A 23,575-nucleotide genomic window follows, 5' to 3' on the forward strand; every position below is an offset into this window, starting at 1 on the left:
GGCGGCGCGCGCTCCTCCGGTGCGCAAGCGCCTTGAGCATACGCCACCGGAAACTACAGGTCCCGTAGTGCCCTGCGCTGAACTCGGCGGCTGTGGCATGGAGCGCCGCCTAAGGGAGAAGTCGAGTTACTGCTGACCAGGATTTGGGCGAGGTGGTGGTGCATTTCTGCGGGAGGAGGGTCGGGGGACTGGGCCTCAGTATCCCTAAAGACATTAGTATCCTTTTTCTCTTCTTTGGGTACTCTCTCCATACCCAGTTACTGCTTGCCTTTACTCACGTACCTACTGACCGAAACATCGTGACCAGGAGGCGCCTACTGTGTGCCAGGCACAGTGCCAGGAGTTTGGAACCTTACAGGAGCCAGACAGACCACACCTGACCACCTAGAGGGATGAGGGCCAGACTTTTGGATAATAGATGTGAATGAACGTGCATGAATGTCTAGTTACAGAAATAAACCCTCCGGAGGAATGAACTAGAGGAGAAAATGGGAAGTGGAGGGCCTGGAAGAAAACACGAGGAAAAGTTTGGGTGGGGAGGAGTAGCTACTTCTCGCCCCGGAAACCAGCCCCTAAAGCAAGAAAAGAGCTAGGCTCCTCGCTTCAAGTGCTTAGAAGGGGGCGGCCGGGGTAGGAGAAGCTGCCAAAAGGTAGCAAACTGAGCCATTAAAAGATTTGGGCTTTTAATCTGCTGGCGACTGAGACCTGTTAAAAGGTGTCAAACAAGAGGATGGAAAGAATTTGTATTTTAAAAGAAACTTCCCTTCTCCCTCTACTTCTATGGGAAAAATATTCTAAAGGGCAAGAGAAGCTGTGGAAAAACCAGAGAGGAGGCCAGGCAGTCGTCCAGGGGAATTACCTGCAACCTAGTCCTCCTTTGTGGAGTTCCCCTTTGTCCTACTTCTGGCTCTTTACCTTCTTCCTGACTCCTCCTCCTCGATTTGTTGTCATTGTTATTGTTGTTTTCCTCTCTCCTGATTACAGACCGCGGGTACTAAATTGAAGCCTAATATATATTATTTGTAATTATTTGATATAAAACAAAATAGATTGAGCATTTAAAAGCTCGTAAAAGAAAATAACATTCCAAGCTAAGATTTTTGTTAGTTTGTTTTAGTTTCCTGTTCTTTATTATGAAAAGGATCCAGAGCTAAAATGTTCTAGAAAAATACAGGACAATGGGGGAAAAAATGGGTTTCATAGTCCCATTACAGGAGAATGTCCCATTGCTCCTGGCCTATTCAGCTGATATCCACAGCTTGAATCCCTTCAAATTCAGAAATGCATTCTCTGGTATGTATAGCCATAGTGAAAGATGTGCATTCATTTGTACGATGATAAAAATATGAATACACACTTTGCTATGGTGAAATGTTTATAAAATGTGTATAGTAGAGATAAAATTTAGCAAAAGCTTATTGCATATATTAGTATTTTCAGTGTCATACAGTTACTAATATGGTTCTACTCCTACCTGTCTCAAGACCTACCTTGCTCAAGAAATATTGGAGGACAAACTGATACAGTTTCTTTATATACAGAACATTGAAGATTATGCTTGATAAAATTCTACCTTCTGGTACATAAAATCACCTCTTATCTACACTTAATCTTCTGCACTCAAAACATACCTGGAAATGCATGGCTTTCTCCCTACCCCACTGCCCTGCCTGCACTTTATCTTGTCACCTCTGAGAAAGGCAAAAACCTGTCATATGTCTCCCTACCTCCAATCGTGCCTCTCCTACATTCTTGTTCTCCATGTGACTGCCAAAGAAAATATGATTACATAATGTCTCTGCTTAAATCCCTCCAGTGGCCTACTGCATTTATAGTAATGTCCGAAGTTCTTTCTAGAGCCTGTGAGACCTCACGTGATGTGGCTCTTGCCAATCTCTCACTCTTCCTTGCCTCATTTTGGGAGCCCAGTGTTTTGTTTTGTTTCTTTTTAAACAAATAGTGAAACCCTGGCTGCTGTGGCTCAGTGGATTGAGTGCCAGCCTGCAAAACAAAGTCTCAGGTTCGATTCCCTGTCAGGGCACATGCCTGAGTTGCAGGCCAGAGGCAACCACACATTGATGTTTCCCTCTCTTTCTCCCTTCCTTCCCCTCTCTCTAAAAATAAATAAATAAAATTTAAAAAATACACATATTAAACAAATAGTAAATATAAAGTTTAATTGACTATGTAAATATTGTGCAAAAGTAAGTTTAGTTTGCATCTCAAACTGTTTTGAAAAGATTTTTTTTTCATATTATCCAGTTCAAAGCTTTACAATAAATAAATAAATAAATAAGTAGATTATTTACGTGGTGGCCATGGAAATGTGCCTGCAAAGGGCTAGCAAATTCAGTGAGATGTCACAGAGGTCAGATCTTAATAACAAGAAATATTGATAAGCTTTTTCTCTGCAGTTCTTATTTTGAGAAGCAAAAATCTTATTTTTTTTATTGATTCTTAGAGAGAGAAAGGATGGAAGAGAGAAAAATCAATTTGTAGTTCCACTTATTTATGCATTCATTGGTTGACGTATGTGTCCTGACTGGGAGTTGAACCCACAACCTTGGTGTATTGGGATACTCTAACCAACTGACCTACCTGGTCAGGACAAGAATCTAATTTTTCCCTCTGCTTTATTTTTTAACACAAGCACAAATACACCCATGGGTATTCAAGTAACTCGATTACACTCGGTTTTAGAGCAAAAAGAGGAACAAGGTGGGAGCCTCAGAACTCAAGTTCTACATCAGATCTCCAGAACACAAGATATGGGAGACGTCAATGGGTGAGAAATATGGTAATAGAGTCTCCAGCATTAATAGAACTTTTGAAAGGGGTCTTCATCTCAAAATTGCACATATTCTGACAAATCACACAAAGCCCATGAGCCCCCAATTCTTGCAAACTGGTCTCTTTTGATAGATAATGAGCCTACAGGTGGAGTGGTCTTTACAAATGCAAATCTGGCCAAATCATCTGTAGGATGAGATTATTTTTCCCTCCCCCAAGTATGTCTCTTCACCTTCAGAGAGCCAGATGGGAATGAGAGAGATTGGGGGACAGGGGTAGGGGCGGGGGGGGGGGGGGGAAGCGGGGAATGAGAAATACTAATAATGACCACCAAGGAGGGTAGAGGGCGCTGGGCGGATGGGGGGCAAAGGCAGTGGGGACGGGGCGGGGGGGCATCAGTAATAGTGCCAACAATTAAAAAAAATAAAGTAAGCCCTGACCGCTGTGCCTCAGTTGTTTGGGCATCATCCTGCAAACTGCAAGGGTCCTTGTTGAATTCCTGGCACATGCCTAGGTTGCAGTTCGGTTCGGACTGGGTGCCTACGAGAGGCGACCGATCGAGGTTTCTCGCTCTCACACTGATGTTTCTCTCTTCTTTCTCTCTCCCTTCTCCTCTCTCTAAAAGTAAATAAATAAAATCTTCAAAAGAAGTTTATAAAAAAAATAAAATTACAGGTTTTATTTTAAAAAGTGACCACCATTCATTGATGGCCTGACTTCATATGTGTCAAATCCTGAGTTAAACATTATCTCATTGACTCATAACAAGCCCGTTATTAGGTGGGTATCATCCTCAATTTACAGATGAGAAAACCAAGCTTCAACTGTTTGCACACATTTGCCCAGGCTCACTCCCTGGTATAAACTGCCTCCAAATTCGGCGTTTGCAGCCACCTTTGTCTACGCCCCGGGCCACTGGGAGGCAGAGCTGAAACTGCAATTCCCGTGGAGCTGTGCGGCAGCCTCGCGAGGATAGGCTTAAATGCGGCGGCGGGAAGTCGGCGGTCACAGTTACCCGAGCAGCTGGGAAGCGAACTTGCGAGGCGATGGCGGACAGTTACGTCTCTGACAATGAGCCTACGACGCGTACGCTGCTGCGGCGCGTGCTGGATACAGAGGACCCGCACACCCCGCGGCGACGGCAAAGTACTCGGGCTAGGTATGTGAGGGCACTGCCCGAAGCCCGTGAGCAACCGGAGGGACTGGCGGGTGGAGCCACGGTGTGATCCGGCTCTGACCCCGTTTGGAGCAGGAAACAGTCTCAGAGAACTGGTTCCATGCCCATTGGTAGGCTCGGGTCGTTTGTTCGTGCCCCCTTCCGCAGAACTCCAGGCCGCCAGGTCTCGGGATCAGAGTTCAACTATGCCCGCGTTTCAGGTGGTCCGCCTCTGGAAGTGAAGGATAGGCGCTCAGAATTCGGCCTTCTCCCCTGTTCCCTAGGCCACTTTATCCCAAACCAGCCCAGAGCGTGTCGAGACATGTGCCCTGAACTACCCAGGTGGTTCCTCCTTTCCCTGCCACATTCAGTCCTACTGTCCTTGTACTTCCCAGCCGGCAGGTGGGAAAGGCGCTGGAGAGCACAGCCTGGGCACAAGTCGGGAGGCAGGAACTGCAAAGGTTCTTTGCTAGGGAACACGAATTTGGCCTGACTTGGTGGGAGTGTCGGCCGGTGAAGGCTGTGGTGAAGCTCATGGTGCAGAGGGTGTGGTAGTTGGCATCTGCCAGGCTGGGGTGGTGCAGTTCCTTTATAGGCAATGGAAAGTCATTCGTTACAACAAAGGTTTTAGACCTATGCTGATGAGGTGGGAGCTGTGCTCTGGGAACATTTATGTGGTTCCGGAATCTGAGAGAGAGTGGACTGGAGATACTAGGCCTAGAGTGATCCATGTGGAGGTTGCTGTCAGACCCTGACAAGTACCTAAAAGGTTGAAAAGTATTTAAATGTTTTTCTTGGATTATTTTTAAAAGATTTTATTTATTTTTAGAGAGAGGGGAAGTGAGGGAGAAAGAGAGGGAGAGAAACATCCATGTGTGGTTGCATCTCGCGGGTGCACATCCCACTGGGGGGACCTGGCCTGCAACCCAGGCACGTGCCCTGACTGGGAATCAAACCAGCAACCCCTTGGTTTGCAGGCCAACACTCAATCCACTGAGCCAAGCCAGCCAGGGCTCTTCGATTATTTTAATGACTAGAATGGATATCTTCAAATTATTTCTCTTACCTGTGTGACTAATGCCTATTTCTGCCAAAGTCACCTCTGTAAAGCCTTCCTTAACCCCTCTCTGTGACTAGGTCATCATATTCTATTCCCATACCCCTTGGGCTCCTTTTCATCCACAACCCTAGTGACATAGAGCTGGGAACTGGCTATGGAAAGGACAAGTGGTTTCTGGGTGCTTGGCACAGAGGGAAGATGTCTTCAGGCCAAGATCCCTGATGAAGACATGTTTCTGCATCCTATCTAGTTCCCCCTCCCTGCACAACTCCCAGAGCCGCTTGTCTTTATACAGTGCCCAGAGAACCCCGCTTGAAACACCTTTCTCTATGAGGCTGAGGAGCCAAACAAAGACAACTGCCAGCCGGCGTTCCCATAGAGCCAGGGTAAGTGCCCAATTCACTGACCACTGTAGGGCTCTGGCTGCCTTTAGGGGACCCTGAGGTCTAGCTCTATTCTGGAGCCCACCTTGAGGGAATCTCAAGGCAAAGGAATAGACTGTTTGCTTGGTGCTTTTGCCCAAAGTCTGTTGGCAGATTGGCCCACATTCAAACCAGTGGACATCTGAAGGAACAGACACCCCGGACTCTGCTTGAGAATATTCTACTCACTGGTGAGTGAGCACTGGTCTGCTGGTCAGAGTCCGGGCCCATGGTATCCCTTATTTAGGGCAGCATGCTCTGTTAGCTCTACCCTCTTCTTATTTTTACAGCACCGGAATCTTCCATGGTCATGCCCGAGTCAGTAGTGAAGCCAGTGCCAGCACCACCGCTGGTCCAGTCCTCTAGCCGGGAAAGCAGTCCAGGCAGGTACACAGTGAGTTCTTTCCCTTTGCGGTTGGGCTGCTAGGCAGTTCTGATCAGGAAGCCTCTTGGGGGTCTCAAAAGCTGTATTTGGGCTTTCTGGCCTGTCTGAGATTAGCTCCATCCTTATAGCCTGGAGCTACATCTCCCTGAGTTCAAAACCCCCACAACGCTGGCTCCAAGTCTGCTGGCTACTGGCAAGAGGAAGCAGAGGTTGAGATTGTCAGTGTTTCAGCAAGGAATGGATCAGGGGCCACCTCTCTCCCCAGGTAAGACCCTGGACAACACCTATAGCCACCTTCTCTCTCCTGTCCTCTGTAGAGGCTTAGAAGGCCTGAGAGAGGCCTATCATAAGCCTGTGTAACTTACAGTTTCTTCTTTTTTAGGTCCTCTTACAAAACTTCATGGGAATGCTGGTGCCTCCTCCCTCACCAGGTGCTATTGCCTCTTCTGGGGTTTGGGGGAAAGGTGCTGACTGGAATGGATTCTGGCCATATTGCTCCCTGCCGATTTTGGCGTCACAGCATGGTAGCTGTGTTCTGAAAGATGAGAGCACGAAGGCAGATGGAGAACTCGGGTCGGTGGGCTAGGCCTTCGGTAGCTGACTTTCCTTTCTTCCTCCTCTCTTCTACCAGCTCCCTCAACCTGACCTTTGCCACACCTCCCCTACCACAATCCGTGCGGAGGCCTGGTTTGGCCCGCAGACCTCCTAGACGCCCAGCAGTAGATGTGGGTACATTTTTGCAGGACCTGCAAGATACTTGTGCAGCCTTGGCTCTTCCAGGTAGGGTTGAGATTTCCCTTTTCTAGACTGGGGGGAAAGTTCTCCTCCTGTGAGATAGGATGTGCTGCTGTGTCCAGGATTGTTCCCCTCTTCATTGGGTCAAGGATAATGAAGAAACCTGGCCAGTAGGTCTGTAAGAAGTTTCTGCTTCTTTCCATAAGGTGCCTTTGTCTTGGTGGTTCCTAGTCTTAATCCCTCAGGTTTTTCCAGGACCCCATATCTTTGAGGGTAGAAAAGGGGTGGCTAGAGCTTGTTGGGAGGTTGAAAGGGGCCAAGTTTCAGGATCAGCTGGTCAGTCAAACTGACCTGGGAACCTGGTACCAGAAGACAAGTCACCAGGGCAAGAGGAGGATTCCAGGCAGAGGGGGAAGTCGAGAGTGGAGGCGTGGGTGCGCAATTTGGGTGGGGCAAGCTGTGAAGCCTGGGAATGCCAGCTTGAGCAGGAAAGTAAGTAGGGAGAGTTGTATTAGAGAGGTAAGAGAGGGCTATGTAGTCTCTCTCTGAAGGCTACTTGGGGCAGACTTATAGGGCCCACTTATAGCCAGGCCCTGGTGACCAGGTAGCAGCAGGTGACCAGTGGGCCCGGAGTATACTGGGTGCCATCTGGCCCTTGATGTCCAGGTGACAGCCTCAGAACTCCTGCTGCTACCCTGCCAACGGACACCGTGCTGGAGGACACCCAGCCCTTCTCCCAGCCTCTGATTGGCCCTTCCCCCAGTGTGCACCACTCCCTCCCCTGCCCCTCTTTCTCTGCTGAGAGGACTGTCAGTCACAGGGCGCGGAGCAGTGGGCCTGGGCTGCCGAACAACAGTGAGTATGTGGGACAGGTGGCCTGGAGCCGGGCCAAGCTTGGGCAAGAGTTGGCACTGGTAGTTTTCCCTCCTCAGGACCATATGTGTGCCCCTCAGAGTCCGATGGCTGCTGGTTTCTCCTCCATCCAAGTGTGGAGTCAGTGTTAGGCCATGAGACTCCAAACGAGTACCCTGAGGCTGCCCTTGGCCTCTCCTTGATAGGCTCGGCTGGTTTTACTACTCCATCTTTACACTTCTCAGGGCTAGAGCCTTGGCCTACTACTTCTGTAGCCTGTATTCTTTCCCCTTGATTCAGGTACTGGCAAACCAGCCCCACTTCTGGTAGGAAAGGCAGAGGGGGTTGATGCCCTTGCTAAGGGCTTCCCAAACACCAGCAATAGTCTCTCTGGAGAAGATGGACTACAGCCCTTACAGGATGGAGTTGGTGAGGAGGTAGAGGAAGTAATGGAAGAAAGCTTGAGCATGAGCGATGTGAAGGAGGCAGCAGGAGCACAGGGGTCTGCCAGAGCAGAAGAGCCGGAAAGGCACCAAGAAGTGATAGAAGCAGAGAGATCCTGGGGGGCCATTGAGGCCAAGAAGCCAGAAGCATCTCCAGGGGATGAGGACACCCCTGGTAGGACAGGTAAAGGGCCCCATGCAGGGATCAGGGGGTGAGTGGGTAAGTGAGAGTCTTTGGCCTTGGAGGAGGGCCTTACTGGGGTGTTTTTTGAGCACAGGTAATGTTAGGGGACTCTGAGGTGCCCCTTGCTCGACTGGCCAGAACTAGATGGGGCCCTTGATGACCAGGACAAGGAGGCTGTGGGCCTTCAGGATTGTGTGAAATGGTTAGGTCTGAGCCCCTTATAACCCTGTCCTTTCTCTATAGGAAGTCCAGAATTGACCTCCGCCACCCTGGAGATTCAGCAGGCCAGGCAACTTGCGTTTCTTGAGCCAGCCCCACCAACTAGCACTACAGTGTAAGATCCCATGACCCTGTTCCACATGGGCTTCTTGGGAAGGGGCAGGCACTGAGGTTGGCATTGGGTACCACCTGGTTATCCCTCTTCCTACAGGTGTGCAGATAATTACCCAGCAAAGCATCTTAGGTGGGCTGGATGGTGCTCACTGAAAGCACATCTGTCATCCTATGTCTGCTTCCAGGGGCTTAGAGGAGCCTGGGTAGGCGGAAGTGGCTAGGTCAGAGGAGGTTTTCTGGAGGAGGCTTAGCAGAACCAGACAGGCAGCAGTGGGCTGAGGGGTGGGGATGTCCATGCTGAGGCCTGAGGGACATGGGCCTGAGCAAATAACAGTTTGTATGATGAGGCTAGACTGGAGGATCAGAGCCCCAAGGAAAAGCAAGGCATCTATGTGGCCCCTTGTCGCGATCCCCCTCCCAGCAGATGGTTGAGCAAAGGTCCAGGTTGGCAAAGGGGCACGAAGGCCCCAGTCTTGTCCGGAGCCAGCAAAATTTATCTTTGATTAGGCGCTTCTTCAGGCAGCAGTCCATTCCTGCTCCCAGCTTATCTTCAGAGCCTTTGGAGCCTCTGTCAGCCAAGTGTCCTCCCAGGGCCCAAACTGCTGGCCCCAGACTCCGTCGAGATCCTTACAAGACTGGACTGAACCACTATGCTAAGCTCTTCAGCTTCTATGCTAAAATGCCCATGGAGAAGAAGGCTCTTGAGATGGTGGAGAAGTGGTGAGTCCCGGACCCTGGGGTGGGGAGAGGAGCTCCTCAGATCAAAATAGTCTGTTCATTCTGTTCTACCCCAACCTTCTCGGCAGCCTGGACAGGTATTTTCAACATCTTTGTGATGACTTGGAAGTATTTGCTGCTCATGCTGGCCGCAAGACTGTGAAGCCAGAGGACCTGGAGCTGCTCATGCGACGGTAAGTTGGTGGAAGCAGGGAGGTTCTGGCTGTGGGAATGCTGATGCTGATACTGATTCTCTCTGTCCTCTTCTGCTGCAGGCAGGGCCTAGTCACTGACCAAGTCTCCCTTCATGTGCTTGTGGAGCAGCACCTGCCCCTGCAGTACCGGCAGCTCCTCATCCCTTGTGCATTCAGTGGCAACACTGTCTTCCCTGCCCAGTAGTGGTCAGGCCTTGACACCTGTCCTGTCCCCACCAGGGGCCCCTTGGCTCCACATGCTCTTACAGGTCTCCTCCCCACACCCCACCATCAATAAAGTGTCACAAACATAATATGCTGCGTTTTGATACGTATCCTGGAGCCAGTCAGGCAGAGGCCAGCCCCCTCCCCTTGACACCTCAGCATAACCTGGAGAATAGCATGGGTTCAGACAAACAATTTTATACCGAATATCAGGGGTTCGCTGCCCACAGCGGCCCTAGCTTGTAGGCTCCTGCTCCCGAGGTCCCCTGCGCCTGATGTCAATCATGTGAAGCCGTTCCAGAACAGTCTGGAGCTGCATCACAATGTCCGCTTCCTTCTCCTCATTCTCCTCTGGCAGTTCTGTCAGAGGGACCTGGAAGGCTTGGCTCAAATAGCTGTTCAGGGTCTGCTTGTCCAGGCTGGGATCGATGATCATCAGTGTCTCACGTACCTTGGGTAGGGTCACTTCATCATGGCTACCCCACAAGGAAAGAGAGATAGGCCTTGATACTGCCCCCAACCCTGCACTCCAGACCCCAAGATGCCTTCTGCCAGGTTTGAGCAATATATAGTGCCCAGCAGCAAGCTCAGTCTACAGGGAGACCAGGGGCGTGAGATGCTACTTTGTGGCCCAGCCTATGGGACTTGCCTATGGCTAAGTGGGCCTAAGGGCCCCAGGGTCACTCACAGTTCCAGGCCCAGTTCCTGCTTTAGCTCCTGTAAGTACTCATCCTTTTCATCCATGTATTGTTCCCACAGCTTTTGTACAAAGGGCATACTCTGGCCCTCCTCATCCTGGGAGGGACCACAAGACAGGGTGATGGCACCTGGGCTAGGGCCTAGCAAAGGCTAGGGCAGGACTGGGCAAGTTCCTGGACCCCCACCCACCCACCTCTGTAAACAGTGAGGGGTAGCTGAGCAAGTCTGCATTGCTGCTGTTGGGATGCCAGCCCCCTGCCTCCATCAGCTCCTGAATTTTCTCCTCCTTCTTCAAGGGGAAGGAGCTCTTGAGGACAGTGCTGTAGGGAAACACAAGGACCTGGCTGAGGGCTGTCCACACGTCTGCCTGCACCCTTTTTCTAGCCCTACTAGCCCTCAAAAGGGTAGCCAGCATTGAGGCTGTGGCCCTTCCCACTAGGTTCCTTTCCCCCTGTACATCTGGGAGCCTGGCCAGAGGACATGGCGGGCGGGACTTTGAGGTAGCCTGGCCAGCCTCTCACCTTAACTGCTCCATACTTAGTAGCCCCTCGTTCTGACTGTCAACATTTGTCATCTCCTTCAGCAGCTGGGTTACTGTCTCTTTCTGCTTGATATAAACACTTTCGCTCATCTGCAGGGAGGAAGCAATGACTGACTTGCTCCTTCTTGGAGTGGTAGAGACAGAGCCGATCTATGCTGGGGAAAAAGGGTGGGGAGCCAGACCCAAGCTCACTTTTTCCATCAGGATTGCATAGAACTGAGTCATGATCTCATTGGAGTGGAAGAGCTTAATATTTTCAAAAATGGTGTAAGCCCAGGCCATGGCATCTGCACGCCCAAATCGACGCTCCAGGAAATTGAAGAAGAAATCTGGGAACTCCTCTTTCTGCAGAGTAGGGGAAGACTGCTTCGTTAGCCATCCCACAGTTTGGTGGCCCTCCACCCTGCTCCCTAGCACCTTGAGGGAACCTGGCCAGAATGGCTGGTGAGGTCTGACCTGCTCCTCAGCAAGACGTTCCTTCCAGGCATCCTTGAGGATGTTTATCACATCCTTCTTTGTTGGTTTCTTGTTCTCCACAACACCGTCAAACCGAAGAAAAGTGGGGACAGATTCCTCATAACCCTGGAAGGGAGAATGTCAGCTCCTCACTGAGCCCATCTGTGGCCCCACCCCCAAGCAAGGCAGAGCCCAAGAGGGTTCCCCCAAAACCTCAAGTCTCAGCAGAAAGGCCTGGCCATTCTGACTCTGGCCACAAGCCGCCTGAGCCAAGGGACTCCCCTACCAGACCAGGGAAGAAGTCTTTCTCCCGGAGCAGCCCCTCGCCAATCTCCTCCAGGAGCACATCCACAAGCTGGTCACTGTTCTTGCCCTGGGCCAGCATGTGCCAGCGGTCTGGGCCCCCAGCCACCACACCTGCAAGTGGAGAGAGGAAGGTGGGGTCTGGACCGCACACTTGAGCAGCAATCCCTGGGACCCCAATTACCTCCAACGGCTATCATTACCTTCGCATCTGGTCCAGTTAGGCCGTGGTGTGGAGGTGCGCTGGATTTCCTGCAGCTCAGAATAAAACTGGTCCCGCTCCTTTACCGTGCTCATGTGCAACTGCAGCAGTATCTCATGCTCCTTGCGGACCTCTTCATAGTCGTCTCTCAGGCTGTCCAGCTGTGGGCAAGGTGATTGGTCCTTGCTACCCACCTGCATGACCCTGTCCTACCCAACCTGGCCTGCCTGCCCACCAGCACCTGTTCCTGAAGATCCTTGTTGGTCTTCTCCTGCATTTCAAAGTCCCTCCTGGGTACCACATCTCCAAAGTTGGCCTTCATGGTGTTGAGCTCCATCTGCGTGCGTGCCAGATCTTGCCGGGTCATCTTCAGAGCCAGTGTTAACTTCACAGGGTCCTCTCCCCAGATGCCTACCAGGGGGCCTGCCAGCTCGAATCACCATGGCTCTGGGGCCTGCAGCCCAGGTTAGAGTGTCCCTCAGGGTGTATCCCAGGTCCTTCTGCTCTTCCTGCTTGGGAACCCCTGGGTCTTCCCCCCGCCGGGCGACCAGCCCATGGCTGAAGACTTAAATGGAGAAGCCCAAGACAAGGGATACCAGGTCTGTCCTGCCCTCATGGACAATTTCTGCCTCAGCTGCCAGAAATTGTTTCCTACTGAAACAATGAGTCTATGATTCTCAGTCCAGCTCAGAAGAGCCACAGATCCAGGTGGCAGCAAACATTTCCCATCATGAATGGTCACAAAATGAGCAAGTATTAGGAGAGTTAAATAAATGGGGGTGAGGAATGGGGGCAATTCTCCAGCACCTCCTCAAGGGAGAAAAACCCACCTCCAGCTTACCTGGGGACTGGGCTAGGGACATGTCTTCCCGCTGGTACCGTAGCTCATTCAGGTCTGCAATGAGGATCTTGCGGGCATCTCGCTCGGTGAGGTAGCGCAGGTACTCCTCAGCCAAATTCTTCCTCAGTTTGGTCACCTGTTGGGAAGGTGCTGCATGGTCAGGGGCTGCCTTTGGACCCCTGTATGCAGCTAGTCACTATGTGGGATGGGATGTGTGTGGGGTGGCCCCATCAAGGTCTGGGAACAAGAAAGCTAGAGGAAGAGGGAGACTGGCCATTCCTGAGAATCAGCAAAGTGCCGGTGTGTCCTGTGGAGAAAGTCTGGCAGTAAAGGAGCAGAGCTCTGCTGGCATTTGGGGCCACACTGAGCCAGTGCTGAGTCAAGACAGAGTGTGGGGGTAGTAGTGGCTCTGGGGAGGTGGTGGCTCAGTATGTCATTCCAAGTAGAAGAACGAAGGGAGTTAGCGGGTTACCTCAGCACCCAAGGCCTGGGGTCACCCCTGGGATGGCAGGGATTCAGGGAGTTGGTCACCATACCGCTCCGTTTCACCTCACTCTGCAATGAGATCTTCTCCTCATTCTTTTTGTCAATAAGTTTTAGCAAATTCATCTTCTCCTTCTTTAGCACAGAAATTTCAGCTCTCTCTTCCGCCCTCATGGCCAGGATCCTTTCGTTGCATTCCTCTTTCACAGTGACAAGCTTGGCCTTGAGGGGTTCCAAAGCCTGAATCTTCTCCCTCTGGTGGGCTAAGCAGGGACAGGTGGGAGAGAGTCTTTGGGGCCATGGAAAACAGCCAGGAGACACTGGTCTTAAGGTCTCAGTGAGTGGCTATGTCCCCTACAAACTCCAAGAATCTATTCATCCCTCATTCAAAGCATGGTCCCTGCTTAAGGTCTTCCTGCACTTGCTTTTAAGCCAAGGGCACAGCCCAGATGAGAACTGGGGGCTCACCTATGCCCTTTTCCCCCTACAGCCTTTAGTCTCACAGCTGCACCGTGCCTGGCACCTCCTGAGCATGGTGGAGGAGGGGGAGCCTCCTTGCTTCCCGGAAGCACTCCCTCTGTTCCTGGACTCACTCTCAATAGAAAAGGTCCTTTATTTCTTACAGATACTGCCCCACTATGCTTCCCAAGGATAGGAGAGGGTCAGCTGCCCTATCTCAGGATGGTGGAGGCAAAAAGGCTAAGCAGGGCTTGGTGGCCTCAAGGCTCAGTGAGTAGCTGCCCCCACACTGCTGCAGAGCCCCGGAAGGTCAGAGGAGGATCCTCTCTGCCTCTTCCAGTCTGGGTCCAAGCAGCTTGGCTACAGTCTTACCCAGCATCGTCTCATATGCATTCTTGATGGAGGATAGCAATGGTTTGTATGATCTGAAGTCCTCTATGAAGAACTCAAAGATTTCTCTGTAAGGCTGGCAAGAAAAGGGTATCTGTCACCTCCTGACCTATACCTGCCTCCCTCAGTGGGACCTGTTTTTCTTTACTTGGCTTAGAAGTATCGTAGCATGAAGCTGCCAGGTGACCCACATTCAAATAAATGCCCCAGGCACCACCTGCGTCTCTCACAGTGCCAGGGACGAGGGACAGTTCTGTTTCTCTCAGCTGCTGTCCAGAGTCCTTTCCTGGTGCTGTCTCTGAGACCTGGTAGATGACCTGGGTCAGGACTTCCCGCTCTGTACCTGAGCCCTATCTCTGGATCTCCAGGAAGCCAGCCTCCATACACTATGCCTCACCTGGCCTCCCACCAGCACCCACCCACCCACCCACCCCCATCTTATAGCCCTTTGGGAGCAGAAGGTTGAAAGGTCTAGCCTTGCATTCTGGTAGTATAAGGAGAGGTTCCCAAATCAGCCGAGTTTGAATCCCAGTGCCACCACTTCCTAAGCCTATGCCTTATTCGAGTTCCTGCTTCCTTGGGGAGGTGAGTTCAGCCTGTGAGCTCTAATATAAGGCCCCATCCAGGACCTGGCACTCAGATGGTGCTCAGCAAATGCTTTTGCCAGTGACTAAGTTGTAAGTGAGGGATTCCCCATCATCATCCTTATTTTGGTAGGGATTTGGTGATTCCCTTCCTAATTTGTACTAGAATCCAGGTTGCATCTAGATTTCTCTCTTTTTATGTGTCTGGATTAAGTTCCTGGAGCTTGGCACTGCTGTCACTGGGATGGTAGACACTGTAAGACCCCTGCTTGCCCAGCTGCCAGGATTCAGGCTCCATTCACTGATACCCTATGACCCAAGCTGGATACTAGGGATCACAGCTAAAGGGACTAGAAACAGCACCCAGTCCACTCGGCTCAGATAAGGAAACTCAAGCCTCGGCTAAGTTACGGTTCCATACTGGCAGCCTTTCCTTCTCACTGGCTTTCCCATAGATTTACCAGGAAGGGGGACCCAAAAGAGCTGGGAGAAGCCGGTCTCTCCTGAAGGTGTGAAGTGCTCAGTCCTAGCGAGTAAAGTTTCCTCCCATCTTCTCCCTTCCCTCCCTACAGTTATTCTGTGGCTCTGACCTGCAGCCTCAGCTCCTGGGCAGAATCCGTGCCCAGGTCCAGCAGGAGGAGCTCCTTGCGTAGGTAGTTCTCTAGCTGCTCCAGATACCTCGGTTTGGCAATGCCCAGGGGCTGCTGCTGCCAGCTACTGCAGGGGGTGGTGGGCTGAGTTGCGATGGGCACCCCACAAGGCCCTCGCATCCTTGGTCTGGGGCAGCACACACCCCTGCACTGTCTCTGGGCCCAGCGTGGGGTCTGTACCAGCCCGCCCACCATCCAGCTGACCCTAGCTTACCCTGCTCGCCTCCGGTAGTCATCTGAACAGGGCTTTCGATTACACAGAATGGTCTGGCCACTGGTGTGTGTGGGCCATGGGGACAGGTGGCCGCCCATGGATGGCTGACACAAAGGCTGCAGGAAGGTACAGGTGAAATTACCATGGTAACACTCCTCCCCTTCCTGCTTCTCCTCTCCATCCTCCTTTCTCCACTTGTGATTTTTTCCCCCAACATTTCTTAATATAGTTCTTAATTATGACAATGGGCTATAGAATGAGAAAGGGCTTAGATTAAATGCCAGATCTCCCTTATTACCTGTGTGACCACAGGCTTACCTTCTCTGAGCCTCAGTTTCTGCATCTGTAAAATGGGGATGGCTGTCGTTCCCATCACATTGTATTGATGTGAGGGTGCAATGAGAAAGCATAAAGGGTGGCTTACGCAGATTCAGGCACCTCCTAGGAGCTCAGTAAAGGTGAGCGATTCTCTTTTGTAGGTATGTCAGTGAGTATTGGATACCTGTGCTATGAAAAGACATGTGAATACTGATCACAGCCCTTGCCCCTATAACACAGTCTAGCTAAACAGAGATAGAGGAGAGCAGGCCCCATCTTCTAATATACACAAAAACTAACCATAGGCCACAGGTAACGTCTTAACACATTTTAAAACCAGAACCTATATACAGTTGACCTTTGAACAACATGGGGGTTAAGGACACCAACCCCCATGCAATCAAAAATCCATGTATAACTTTTGACTCGCCAAAAACTGAACTACGGAAAGCCTACTGTTGACTGGAAGCCTTATTGATAACATAAACAATTGATTAACACATTGTATATGTTACATATATTATGTATTATATTCTTTTCTTTTAAGATTTTACTTATTTTTAGAGAGAGGGGAAGGGAGGCGGAAAGAGAGGGAAACATTGATGTGTGAAAGAAACATCAGTCGGTTGCCTCTCGCTCACCCAGCTGGGGATCTGGCTTGCAACCCAAGTATGTGTCCTGATGGGGAATCCAACTGTCAACCTTTTAGTTTGCAGGCCAGCGCTCAATCCACTGAGCCACACCAGCCAGGGCTATACTGTATTCTTATAATAAAGTACAACAGAGGAAAAAATATTAAGAAAATCAAAGGTTTGCCCTCGTCAGATGGCTCAGTTGGTTGGGTGTTGTCCCAGAAACCCAAAGGTTGTGGGTCTGATTCCCAGTTGGGGCATATGTCTGGGTTGCAGGTTCAGTCCCCAGTCGGGGCAACCAATCAATGTTTCTCTCTTACAATCGATGTTTCTCTCCATCTTTTTCTCCCTCCCTCCCCCTCTATAAATCAATAAGCATGTCATTGAATGAGGATAAAAGAAAGAAAGAAAGGAAGAAGAAAATCAAAGGTTTTTCTTTGTCTTTGAGTTTATTCAAATTGGTACAAATCTTCGAAAACTTTTCCAATATATTTATTTATTGAAAAAAATCTACACATAAGTGAACCTGTGCACTTCAAACCCATGTTGTTCAGCGGTCAACTGTACCTTGCACTTGCTGATATAATGCAATGAAAATAGGAACTGATAATATACATATACCTCTAAAAAATTTGACCACTTAGAAATTAAAAAAATAAATTCATATTTTTACTGACCCTTTTTCTAAATTGATTTTTTAGTCCTGGCTGGTGTGGCTCAGTGGATTGAGTGCTGGCCTGTGAACCAAAGGGTTGCTGGCTTGATGCACCAGTCAGGGCACATGCCTAGGTTGTGGCCAGGTCCCCAGTAGGCAGCGCTCGACAACCATACATTGATGTTTCCCTTTCTCCCTCCTTCCCCCTCTCTATAAATAAATAAATAAAATCTTTAAAAAAATAAATATTGATGTTTTAGAAAGAGGGAGGAAGGGAGAGAGAGGGAGAGAAACATCAGTTTGTTGTTCCACTTACTTACACACTCAGTGGTTGATTTTTGTATGTGCCCTGACCCAGGATCAAACCCACAACTCTGGCATATTGGGATGACACTGCAAGCAACTGACCTACCTGGTCAGGGCTTTTCCTGTCCCATTTATTTATTTAGTTATAAAGATTTTTATTTATTCATTTTTAGAGAGAGGAGAAGGGAGGGAGAAAGAGATTGAGAGAAAGATCAGTGTGTGAGAGATACATCAATCCGTTGCCTCTCACATGCCCCATCTGGGGACCTGGCCCACAGCCCAGGCATGTGCCCTGACTGGGGATCAAACCGGCGACCTTTTGGTTTGCTAGGTGACAATCCACTGAGCCACACCAGCCAGGGCTTCCTGACCCATTTAATACGTATAATAAAAATACAAAAAGACCAATACCATATGACCTCACCCATAAGTAGAACCTAATCAACACAACAAACAAGCGTGCAAAACAGTACCAGAGACGTGGAAATAAAGAACAAACTGACGGTGACCAGAGGGGAGGGGGATATCAGGGGAAAGAAGAGGAAGAGTCAAGTCAAGGAACGTGTATAAAGGACCCAAGGGCAAAGACAACAGGGCAGGGGTGGGGGGAAGAGGACAGACTGAATGTGGGAAGTGGGGGGTGGGTAGGGCAGGGAGGAGTAATGGGGAAAAAGGGGGGACAACTGTAATTGAACAACAATAAAAACAACTAAAAACTAAAAAAAATACAAAATGTTATAGAAATGTTACAATTACATGTTCAAAATGTTTGGGACATGATCAGAGAAGCACTCACAGGTATTTATTTTAATTGCTTAAAATTCTTTTGCTATTAAGAAAGATAGCCTTAAGACTAGTAGCGTGAAAAGGAAAAGAACTATAAACAATAGATTTTTTTTCTTTAATAGGAAACAAGAGTAGAAATAGACAAATTGGAAAAATGAGAGGAGCCAAACTTAAAAATCAAGCCAGAAAGTTGTGGGGTTTTTTTAAAGACTGTCAAAACTGATGTAATTGTTAGGGAAGGTCTCCACAGGCTGGTAGCTGGAAGGTGAAAACCTGGAAGGGTGGCCCCAGGGGTGAGTGGTGGGTGGGGTGGGTGGGGTGGGTGGGAGGGAACAATGCCCCCTGGTGGCTGAGCACAGCGTAGCTGCCACGGCAGGAAAGAGAGATAAAGGGCTTGGACCCAGGTCCACTGGGTAGGTGGCAGCTGAGGGAGAACTGGGAGTGAGCACCCCAACTCATTGGGTCTTGCAGGGCCGTGGCTGTACTTGGTACCCCCAAAGAGTCCACATTACCCCATTTCACCTCCCTGGAGTCAGCGTCCATGTGTTGGGAGTCCCCAACCTCACATCCATGTGTCCCCATCCCCATACCCTCCACACAAGATACACTCACACAAGGAAAACCACAACACAGCCCACAGTGCTTCACTATGAGCTGGGGTTATGTTTGCGCAAGTGTGTTTTATTCATCTGTGAGATCTGGGTAAGGGCTGTAAATCTTGTATCAACAAAAGCCCTAAATTACTTAGTAAGACAGCATCAATTTTTATACAAAAACTTTAAAGAACAGGAATGGAGGAAGGAACTTTCCTGAGGCTGGTAAAGAGCCCTTACATCTAACCCCACCCACAATGCAACGAAGGGGCAGCTCTTTGTTCCTGCCTTCACACATCTCCTCAAAGCATTTACGGAGCACATATGCCAGCCACTCAAGTACTCTATCAGGCACTTGGGTCATAAAGACCTGAAGGACCTCGGCAGATCTTGTGGGACCATCCCTGCATCTAGCACAATGCCTGGGACATGACAGGCTGGATGAAGAAATGAGGTCCACAGCCCTGGCCAGGTAGCTCAGTTGATTAGAGCATAGTCCTGTTACGCCAAGGTTGCAGGTTTGATCTCTTGTCAGGGCACATACAAGAAGAAACCAATGAATGAACAACTAAGTGGTACGATAAATTGACATCTCTGTCTCTCTTCCTCCCCCTCTCTAAAACAGATTTTAAAAAAGAAGAAGAAGAAGAAATGTTATCCACTCCAGAATGCTGAGTTGCAGATGAAGGATGTCCACGGGCATGAGCAGAGTCGCTCTCTGCTGGGGAGTCTGGGACTGAGGTGTGGCAAGTGTGCACATTCACCCCAAAGCCTGGTGCCCCTGGCCTCTGTGAGCTACACTCCCCTGCTGGGAGAAGCTGTCCGACGGGGGCATGTTTCAGGTGGGTGGTGTTTTTGGATTGCAGAGAGGGAAGCAGATGAGATCCAGGGACTGACATATGGGGTTACAATAGGACATCACCACTAACCAGTGTCTTCCGTTTCTGAGAAAGCTTGCATTTCTGAATATTATTGGTTTCTGCTAGGAAGGACTCATCTATGGTCACTCGCGAACGCCTTGGTTGTCTTCTGCACAGAGAAGGGGAAGAAAAGGGTGGGTGACAGAGCCCTGAGTGGGGAGAGCACTTCTACCCTTTCCAGATTTACAAGACATGCCCTCCTCCGATCTCAGAGCCAGGCTCCGGGTCTTCCCAGTGCTGCCTCCAGATTTCCAGTGATGCTGCCAACAAGCTCCTGGCCCTGAGCCCAAACCATTTTCCTACATTCCCAGAAACCTTCTCATCACCAGAGTCTCACCAATTTCTGCTGCTGTATTATACCCTCACCACGAACCCAGAGAACCCTGTGGGCCTATACTTCCATTTGGTGTTCAGCTGTGGCTGAGATGACACTTTCATGTACACGATTGGCACACTCTGGGGGTGTGATAAGAAAAACAGGTGCTATAAGACAAGCAGCACACAGTCTGGGGTCTAAAAGCCAGGGTGGGGATCTCAATCCTACACTTATTGGCTTATAGGGCCTCGCGGCAGACATCTTTGGTACCAACAGTCATTTAACCTCTCTAAGCCCAGTTTCCTCAAAAGGAAATGCAGACAATTCTTGCTTTTCCTGTCTCACAAAGTTGTTGTAAAGTTTAAATAAGAGCAAAAGAGATATGCAAAAATAGGCTGTAAACTGTAAGGAACTGCACAGATGTTAATTGTGACAGCAGGATGGGAGAAAAGTGGGTACTAAGGAGGTCTTTAACCCCTAGGCCTCTTGGGGGAGCCATCCTTGCTCAAGTTAGGAAGGCATTTAAGAGTCCACGGGGAGAGCTGCATGTGAACAGCAGATCTAGGTTAAAGAAAAGGAAGACACAATTCCAACAATTCATGGTGTGTATGGGGGGTTGACTTATGCTGTCAGATAGACTTGTCTCCATTCCTCTTGCTAGCTGGCGACCTTGGGCGTGTGGTTTAATCTCTGAAACTCAGTGTCTTTGTCCATAAAAGTGAGATTGGGACCATTCAAACTCCAGGGAAGTTGAAAGCAATAACATGAACCCAGTTGGGAAACTCTGTCCCGCAGGGTTTCTTAGCCCTATTCCACGGAGCAGTGACATCCCAAACTCCAGATCTCCATTGTCTCTAAACCAAACAAGTGTGAGCAAACAGTGTTGCATAAGCAACTGGTGTGGAAAAGGAAGGGTTTTTGCCCAGATGTTCATGGGTCTGATACAGCAGATCAACCCCTCTGCTCACTGGGTTAAATCAATATCTTCTTGTCAAGACTAATAAATTTTCCAAACTGTTTTTCTTACTCCCATGGGAGCTACCACATAAAGCAAAGTAGGCAAGAAAATTTTGGGGAACTCTCCAAATCCTGATAAGTTGCCAAGTGGAAAAGGTCAGTATGTAACAGATGTTGTTAGTTTTGAATGTCAAGGGAGACAACAGTCAAAAACACACTTACAAATAATAGTGATTTAAAAAACACCTTGTGGAGACTATATACTTACCCCAAAAGTTTAGGATGCTCCTTTAGTATTTTATTTTTATTTTTTATTGAATTTATTGGGGAGACATTGGTTAATAAATTTATATAGGTTTCACAGGTACAATTCTATATTACATCATCTGTATATACATATATATTTTTTTAAGAGTTTACTTATTCTTAGAGAGGGGAAGAGAGGGAGAGAAACATTAATGTGTGGTTGCTTCTCACTCGCCCCGCACTGGGGACCTGGTCCACAACCCAGGCCTGTGCCCTGATTGGGACCCTTTGGTTCACAGGCTGGAACTCAATCCACTGAGCCACACCAGCCAGGGCCATTATCTGTATATTGTATATGTGTTAACTACCCCAAGTTCCTTTAGTACTATATTAAATATTTCACACCAATCCTCGGGGCGGGGCAGGAAACAGATATCTATATTTCTACTTTAAAGATGGAGAAAATGGAGTCATTTAAATAACGGTAGAGAGTGGGTTTGTCAGGGGGTAATTATGTCCTGGTATTGAGTGAACTCAAGCGCTGAATTCCATCTACCAAGCCACTATGCCCAGAATGTGAGGATGAAAGGAGGAAGCCAAAGGGGAAGAGAAACTTGCTCTGGGGAAATGTGCAATTTGAAGGTCTCTTTTAGAGGGTCCTGTTGACATATCTATAGGGCTAAATTCTGGCCTACTCATCATCATGCTGACTCTGCTCTAAAAGGAGCTGGAGGAGGACCCCCTACACTGTGCCTCTAAGGCAAACAGTGATCCCGGCTCAACGTACGGCATTAAATATTGGTGAGTGAAGAACACGGACAGAAAAGAATGATGTTTTTTACTCCCGCCAAATTCAGCTTCAGCAGTTACATTATGCCTTCTTCTTAAAACAAACGGGAACTCTTTTTCTGAGTCTGTTTCATGTCTTTTTAAAAGATGGTTGCAGTTTCCTAAATCATTCCTGGCTGGGTAACATCACTCAAGCCTACAGTCTAGTTCTTGAGAATTCATCTTAGCTTTGTTTTTTTTTTTTCTTTTCTTTTTCAGGGGAGAGCGCGAACGCAGTCCCCCACTACCACAAATTATGCAGTCGAGTTTCCCACATTTGGGGAAATCGCAGGGGTCAGCACATCCGGAGTGCAATGGATAAGCCTCGCCCTGGGAAAACCACCTTCGTGATCATGGTATCTCCCCTGCCAGGTAAGTATTCATCTTAGCTTTGGATCAAATAATCAAATTGGCATTTAATTTCCTGACTTCTGCAGGATTTCTCTGTCAAGGCAGCAGAACTTGAAGGATTAGAGTTTAGGTGAGGTCAGGTTTTTTTCTTTGGGAATGAGTAGAGAGGGAAACTACAATAATTCAACATTTTTGGATGCCTGTTATATGCAAAAGCTATGATGAGAACATCATATATTCTGCCTAAATGTTCCCAACAATGTGATGTGGGCTGCTTCCTCCCCATGTTTGAGATATAGAAGCAGAGGCCTGGAAATTTAAGGGCCTTCTCTGAGGTCCCAAAGCTAGAAAAGTATTTAGCCAAAATTTTTTATCTAATCTGTATACTCTGTGGCTTTCCTGGCTAACAGCTTGTTATATTTTTCAATGCCCAGAGGCTACACCTCCGAATACAGGCAGAAGCTACCCTGAGGCTGTGGAATGCGTCTGGTCTGCTTGGAGTCAGCCAGCAATTTGACAGGTATCTTTGTCAGAAGTAATGGATGCATAGCCAGTTTACCCAAGCGCTCAGGTTCAGTCTCACATGGTTCGATTCAAATCCTAGCTCCACCACTTACAAACATATGTAAAGCACATGAACTCTCCAGGCTTCTAGTTCTTCATTTCTAAAATGGTGATATTGCTACCTCATAGAGTTGTTGTGAGAGTTAAATGTGGAATGTAAAGCACCTGTTACACAAACACATTCAGTACAAACAAGCTAGCTGTTACTAATGATGAAGTGCGCCTGTCCTTTTGCTGCCACGTAACGTCCTCACTGGGCTGACAATTCATCCGAGATTCTGTTTCTGTACCACCGATCCCAGACTAATGGACAGAGGCGGGAGGTGCAAAGGTCCGCACCAGGTGGCTTTTTTTTTTCTGTATTTAAGCCTTCCTCTCCGCCCTCAGCCCAGCCAGCGCCTACCTCGTTGTGGTCGCGAAGCCGGAGCTCCGTGGCGTAGAGGAGGCCATGACCCTCCGACAGCCGGCATCCGAGGCCTGAGAAGCTGAGGTAGTGTACAGTCCGTCGCCATGGCGACCAGGCCCCAGCAGCCCAATGGCGCGGGCGGGGTCAGGGTTATGACACGCCCTCGAGTCCTGTGCCCGCGTCTGGGAGGAAGGCAAAATAGCAAAAATGGACTCGGATCTGGGAGCGGGGTACCCTCACAATCAATCACTACAGTGGATTTGACTCTAGCTACCAGAACCGAAGCAGGGGGCTAAACAGAGGCCATGGGGCAGTGAGCTAAACTGAGGGGCCAGAGCCGTATTGCTGGCGGGAATTGTAGTTTTCAGTGTCCAAAAGT

At 49.1% G+C, this 23,575-nt stretch overlaps 2 protein-coding genes and 1 non-coding gene across 3 annotated transcripts; 1 reads left to right on the forward strand and 2 right to left on the reverse strand.

Moving 5' to 3' along the window:
* Positions 1-3,836: 3,836 nt before the first annotated feature.
* CENPT (centromere protein T) lies at positions 3,837-9,476 on the forward strand. Its single transcript, XM_054579048.1, has 13 exons — positions 3,837-3,949; positions 5,302-5,392; positions 5,532-5,619; positions 5,719-5,815; positions 5,942-6,078; positions 6,196-6,244; positions 6,445-6,572; positions 7,239-7,403; positions 7,701-8,027; positions 8,271-8,361; positions 8,904-9,080; positions 9,167-9,271; positions 9,353-9,476. The coding sequence occupies exons 1-13, from the start codon at positions 3,837-3,839 to the stop codon at positions 9,474-9,476; spliced, it is 1,692 nt and encodes a 563-aa protein (XP_054435023.1).
* Positions 9,477-9,731: 255 nt separating this feature from the next.
* On the reverse strand, positions 9,732-23,240 carry TSNAXIP1 (translin associated factor X interacting protein 1). Its single transcript, XM_054579047.1, has 16 exons — positions 23,194-23,240; positions 19,538-19,637; positions 15,319-15,434; positions 15,045-15,171; positions 13,853-13,946; positions 13,088-13,284; positions 12,539-12,674; positions 11,939-12,108; positions 11,699-11,858; positions 11,479-11,609; positions 11,193-11,318; positions 10,929-11,081; positions 10,717-10,826; positions 10,389-10,515; positions 10,185-10,291; positions 9,732-9,972 (listed from the first exon to the last, which is right to left on the reverse strand). Exons 1-16 carry the CDS (start codon positions 23,238-23,240, stop codon positions 9,732-9,734), a joined length of 2,142 nt encoding a protein of 713 aa, XP_054435022.1.
* LOC129075333 (U1 spliceosomal RNA) lies at positions 22,092-22,255 on the reverse strand. Its single transcript, XR_008529637.1, has one exon. It is a non-coding gene; the product is annotated as a U1 spliceosomal RNA (small nuclear RNA).
* Positions 23,241-23,575: the final 335 nt, after the last annotated feature.

Source organism: Pteronotus mesoamericanus, unplaced genomic scaffold, assembly GCF_021234165.1.
Source record: "Pteronotus mesoamericanus isolate MK-2021 breed Mesoamerican mustached bat unplaced genomic scaffold, CSHL_Meso_final contig_52, whole genome shotgun sequence".
NCBI classification, from domain to species: Eukaryota; Metazoa; Chordata; class Mammalia; order Chiroptera; family Mormoopidae; genus Pteronotus; species Pteronotus mesoamericanus.